Source organism: Xiphophorus hellerii, chromosome 13 (genome assembly GCF_003331165.1).
Source record: "Xiphophorus hellerii strain 12219 chromosome 13, Xiphophorus_hellerii-4.1, whole genome shotgun sequence".
In the NCBI taxonomy this organism is placed as follows: domain Eukaryota; kingdom Metazoa; phylum Chordata; class Actinopteri; order Cyprinodontiformes; family Poeciliidae; genus Xiphophorus; species Xiphophorus hellerii.
Genome location: NC_045684.1, coordinates 14,463,679 through 14,469,678, shown reverse-complemented (window position 1 = coordinate 14,469,678; position 6,000 = coordinate 14,463,679). Strand labels below are relative to the sequence as shown.

Genomic DNA, 6,000 nt, shown 5'->3' with positions numbered 1-6,000 from the left:
GTAACAAACAAAGAAAGTAAGCACTCTCAGAGTGCAGGATCACGTGGAACGCTGTCCACAGCGTAGGGCCAAAACCCCGTCTTTCTAGACTTGTTTCTTAGTTTATGATTCCTGCCTACAAACCTGTTTCTGTCTGTCTGCCTGTAAGCCCCCTGCTTTTATCTTGGAGTAAAGATAGATTGGAAAAAAATCAGGACATTTCTGTCCCGGTGTTAGTCTGTCTCTCCTTGCGAAATGTGCTTTAGTGCTGGAGCTTTCTATGTTTCCCAAAGTCATTTTTCTTCCTCCCCTTTTAGTCCATCAGAGTCCTCCGCTTTCGTTTAGCCTCTTTCTGATCAAAACCTCCTGGTAAAATCCCAGGATCAGGAACATCTTCTCCTCCAGGCCATATCCCGTCTGACCTGATCTGATTCATCTCGTATAAAGGAGGAGAGCTGATCTCTCTCAGTAGATTTCTTCAGGTCAGACAAGCTCTGATTGGTTGTGTTAGGATTGTAAAATCTCATCTTTTTTTTTCTGCTAATGACTTACTCACTCTGCTTCCAGTTCAGTTAGAAGCTGTCTTCATCACGTTAGAGGCAGTTTATCCATTAGATGAGTCAGTCTCTCATCTCTTCTGTTAGTGCTAGTTTCACTTTAGACTCCTTGTAAGTTTCACTTTGCTCTAATCCCAGCTCAGTCAGGATTACAGCTTCCTCTCCAGGGATGCCCCATCCCTATCATCATCCCTCGCTTAGCGGATAGTCTCTTTTCAAAGCAACTTTTGCGTCTCTCTAGAAGAATTAGCCTTCTTAGGCTCCATGTAAGAAGAAAACAAAAAAAACAGAGACCAGTAACACCAGTCTCTGCTTGTCACTGAGACTGGAGATGGTTCCGTTTGTTTGTGAGGTTGTTGTATTCCCGTGGTATTCGCAACCAGTTAGTTGGCTTCAGCAATATTCTGCTGGTGTCAGTATTTTTTTTGACTGTCGGTTTATTTTCACAGTGTCCTCAATGACATATATCCTTTCTAGATAATGTCATAGGTTCTCCTCAGTTTCTGATGTGTGATTACAGCTGGAACACCTCTTCTGTGATCTCTAAATCTTTGCTTCAAGTAAAAATTGAGGTGACACACAGGGTCCAACCAGCAGGTCATGGCTTGCCCACACGAGTTGGTCTTAGAAACAGCGATCGAGGTTAAATACGAGCTCAAATGTTTTGCGTTTGTGTCTGGTTTAGAATCGGATCAGAAAGTTTCTATAACTTGCTCTGAGTTGGGGATAGAAATTGAGCTTTTTTTTTTGTCACCTTGCAGTCTTTTCTCTCACTAGATGCTGATAGCTTTAAGCAAACCGATGCTGGATTTTGGTTTCAGCTGGAGAGTTGTTCCTCTGCGTGGGCGAGGGGTGGGAGCTGGGATCTTTTCCAAACAGAAAGGATCGGTTTGTTGGTTGGTTCTTGTTCACACCATGATGCTTGGCCTCGGTAAAGTTTGCCCTTTTCACCATCTTTGCACCAGTTGTGGTCCCATTAGAAATGCGAGTCATTAATTTTGACTGAGGACAGTCGCTCCTCAGACCATAGTGCAGACAGTATTTAAATTAGGATCAAATCTGACGGCCTTTCCCTCGACAGCTTTGGCATTGGTGTTGTACATGGGATTCTCGAAGGCAGCTTGGCCGTTGTTGTTTTCGTGCACCGAGCAGCCTGTGTACTGTGTTTTTGGAGTAGTTCTGCAAATATAAAGAAAAAATAAACATAATTACAAGATAAAAGTGAAGGAGAGGGCAATATATACATATCTTTCACCAACTGTAATTGCAGGAATCTTCACTGCCACCTTTACTTGTCTGGAACTACAATTATGTTCAAAATAAATAGAAGTTTGTCTTTTGTAGAAATGATATTTCACCATGGGAATTAATGTTACTGTTGGGTATAGTCAACAATCATGAGATGCATGCTGTTGATTCTGTGTAATTAAGTTGTTATTGCATGAGGTATGTTAAAAAATAGCAGTGTGGTGTCCTATTAGTAAGGCAATTTATTCGGTGAAAAAACGTCTCAAACAGGTGACAGTTTGTTAGGGAAGAACACATCAAAAACATTTAAAGACCAGGAAATTACTGGCTGTTCAGGTAAAATAATCTTAAATGTTTAAAATGCAAACCCAAACCTGTCCAAATGAATCAAAGAATAGTCAAAATGTAAAAACATTAACTGTCTCAACCCCAATGTGACTGAAGGTTTTTAGCCACAAGCAAAATTGTTGATCATTCATCATAAGATTGTTAGTTTGGGTCTAGGGATCACAGACGAACAAACACTGAATTCCAGCAACACTACACCATGAAGAACGGTGCCATGGCACTGTGTTCTTACTATTGATTACATAACACAAATTAGTTTTCTCCATCTTGACTTACTTTAAAGAGTAAATGCGGTTCTCAACAAGACAATGAACACAAACAGTATATTGGTTCCAAATCAACAGTTGAATAGAAAAGTTGTGGGCTGACTTCAAAAACTGCTGTGTCTAAAGCAAAAATAATTTTTCATAAATGTCCTAAGCAGCCAGCAGACAGTGATGAATGAAGCCAGTGAAGCACACAGGAGAAGAACCGTGTTGTGTTTCTTAGTAAGCTTAAAGAGATTCCAAGCAGCCCATCCAAAACTAATCCCTTCAGCAAGTTCTCCTTTTCTCAAACAGATATTAACAGCAGAACAGACGTTATCTGCATCTGTTAACAACCTCAACAACAGTCAGTTCTGCTTTAACCTTGCCTGGGAAAAATCCAATTTACCACTTTCTAAACAAGGATTGTGTTGCAGCAGACAGCGACTTAGCTGTCTCTTAGCACCTCAGCAATCAAACCACCGAGGCAGAGATTGTTCTAGCAAATTAGGCATCTTCTTAAAATGTTAATGACGCCCTTGTGGTTTTTTTTTTTTATAGTCTTTTTTGAATAAAAGACAGAGGAAAAAGTACTCATAAACTGACAGGAACATGTTCTTCAAAGGGATATGTGCAGGATTATTTATCTTGTTCGTCATCTTTTCTTTTTTCTTCTTCTATGGCCTACCTCTGCTTGTAGAGATAGAATCCAAAGCCAGTAAAGATCAGAGCGAAGAAAGGCACCAGAATAGCAATAGCCACAGAACTGCTGTTGGTACCAAGCTGTGGAGGTGTCGAGTTTTGACTCTCTGACATGTTCAGACCTGCAACAAATGAGAAAACTTTACTGTTGCTGTCCAAACTGTCTGGGTGACAAAATAAAATGACCTGGTGAAACTACAGGCTTTATTATCACAGAGAAAGAAAAAAAAACACTGATGGTTGTTTGAAAGAAAGTCTAATCTGTTATTACTGTGCACAATAAAAAGTTTTCACATTTTGTAGACCACCGATTTTAATGTAAATTTTATTTTATGGCATTGCCCAACAAACAGTGCTGTATGAAGTAGAAGAAATGCAACCCTAGAGACAAGGAGGGCGTTAATTAGGGAGCTGCCATGGTCACCCATGATAACTCAGGAGGAGCTGCAGAGATCCACGACTCAGGTGAAAAAAACTGTGACCAAATGTGCATGCGACCGCAGTCGCATACACATTTGGTGACATTTGCATGACAAGGTCAAACCTTTTGGATATGACCCAAAATCAACTGTGTGATTTTGCAAGGCACAGCATCTTTTGAAATAAATGGGTTTTTTTCTCATTTTTGCAGTTCCTTATGGTTAAGATGACCATTATACTGAAAACCAGAGTTTTCAAAGTATGTAAGAAAATATATGTCAAGAAGTGCTTCCACTATTTCTGACATTTAATGTTGACTACCAAAAATACTTAAGGCTCTATCTTTTGGTGCTTGTGAACCTAAAAGACAAGTACCCAGTCTCTGTAGTCCAAACTGTCCGTAGTCTTTTCCCTGAATGAAACCCTGGAACACGTAGGTAGATCCATCAGGCTCTGCTGATACCTGTGGAGAACACAGGACAGAAAGGTGAGTGATCACTTTCACACAGCAATGAATGTATAAATAATTGTAAGTGGATAAGTAACACGGTGTTTGTTCTAAAGGTAAAATCCTCCAAATATTACACAATAAATTGTACTTTTTACAAAAACAAGAAAAAAAAAGTCAGTTATTTCTTAAATACAGATAATAAAATAAAATGACATACATATGCGTGCAGAGACAATTGTAGGACAAGTTTCATGTGTAAATTATAAAACGGTGCTTGTACTGACCAGTTCAAACGCACAATAGTTGGGTGTTGATAAATTTGGGGGTTAAAACAATAATCTTTCAAAACCATGGACCTATTTAATCATGTTTTTGTTGATCTTTGATAGATCCTAAATATATATTTAAATCACATTCTAGAAGAGTTGGACAAAAATCAGTTAATCACGTTTCAAAGCACCAAATTAAAGCCCACTAACCACTATATGCCCCACCTTTCAGTTTCTATATAAATACATATATAAACTGGTAAATGTAGAGATGGTAAACTTACATATCCATCCATAGTCCAGGAGTCCTCCATGATCTTGGCTGGAGAGATGGCTGAATCTTTCAGTTGGCTTCCCTGGTTAACATAGTTCACCTGATACATCAGAAGTAAAAGCCTGGCCTCTGAAGCCTTGTAAACTCCTGAAAAGGCATAAAAAAAATCCCCATGATTTATAACAGAAGATTTCACATCTTGCTTGTAAATCTTTAGATTGATCAGCACGTGTTTCTTTTTCCCTGGAGCATTAATGAAATCCGTGCACCTTCCCTGTTTATCTGCAGAGAGATGTTTTATACTGACGTAAAAAGAGAACAACACCTCGGATACAGCTGTAAAATAAATTAACATTGATTAAAAAGAAATAGAGGAACCTGGTTGAATGTTGACAGCATATTTAGGCAAAAATGTGCACGTACAGTAATATCACACATCATTATTGTGATATATGCCATCAATAAGACAGGTTTAGAGGTGTTGGTTGGAATGTTTTTCATCTTAAGCAGAGACGCCTGTTTTCCCATAACTCTAGTCTTTATGCTAAGCAGTGCTGTGAATGTGTCAGCATATTTAGATTCCAGCTTTACTCTCAGCACGCAGACATGCAATTTATATTTAAAATGCTGAACAGCTGCCTTAATAGCACGACTTGGGGAAAACATTCGGATTTTAAGCAGCTGCAACTCGGGTACGGCGATGAAAGTGCAGCTTTAGCCGGTATTGATCTAAAGCTGTGCCTTTGAGCCACACGGCAGACAATAAAAGCATGATTGCAGCACGGATTTCAGACATAGTTCTTGTTGCTCCTTGCTACTTTTGGAACCAATTCGAGCTTCTACAAGATGTGTGTTATATTAGGGTCTCAAATCCGACTGGCACTATTAAGGGACTCGAAGAAGTATGCATGTGAGTGTGTATATTTGTATATGCGAGACACAACAATAATCCACCATTAAAAAGCGGCACGCATCCGTAAAAGTGTTGCTAGAAGGAGCTCGATACCGCATTTAATGTCTGAGAGTGTGTTTACTGTATTACCAATGAATCAATGCAGCAGCTATGTAGCACTGTAACATAAACTTGATGTATTACCATCACATATCCTCATCACAGTGTATAGATTCCCTTATGAAGGTATTCATGGAGTGCTTAGAGTTGAGCGATGATGCAACATGCCTGACAGGAGCAGTTCCAGGTTGCCGTTGCTGAGCGTCACGTTTACTCTCCCGGTCGTGGAGTTAAAGCTGGTGATGCTCAGCGTCATTGGCTGCTTCCTGCCCCGGTAATTGTAGGAACCCTTCCATATGTAGTTAGGAGCAAAAACATCATCTGGAACTACAACAGAAAAAAAAAAGATGAGGAGTTAGCTTAACAGTCCTTCTTTCTTGTCAAACTGTTTTACTTCTAGTTCCTTTTTTAGAGCATTTGACTCAAACTTTTTATATAAAACCACCTTAGCCGTCTTACCTGTGGTTATTTCTATATTGCTCTTGGCCTTGGGGA

The 6,000-nt window shown here is 39.5% G+C and overlaps 1 protein-coding gene across 6 annotated transcripts in view; it reads right to left on the bottom strand.

Annotated features, from left to right (window-relative positions):
* Positions 1 to 486: 486 nt before the first annotated feature.
* csmd3b (CUB and Sushi multiple domains 3b) overlaps positions 487 to 6,000 on the bottom strand; it is a 642,306-nt gene continuing 636,792 nt past the window's right edge. For all 6 annotated transcript variants that reach the window (XM_032580262.1, XM_032580264.1, XM_032580265.1 and 3 more), the window contains 5 exons: positions 5,674 to 5,832; positions 4,504 to 4,640; positions 3,875 to 3,962; positions 3,066 to 3,201; positions 487 to 1,715 (listed from right to left, as the gene is read on the bottom strand). In XM_032580262.1, coding sequence (XP_032436153.1) covers positions 1,556 to 1,715; positions 3,066 to 3,201; positions 3,875 to 3,962; positions 4,504 to 4,640; positions 5,674 to 5,832 — 680 coding nt within the window. In that variant the 3' untranslated portion in view covers positions 487 to 1,555. The remainder of the gene's footprint in view (positions 1,716 to 3,065; positions 3,202 to 3,874; positions 3,963 to 4,503; positions 4,641 to 5,673; positions 5,833 to 6,000) is intronic.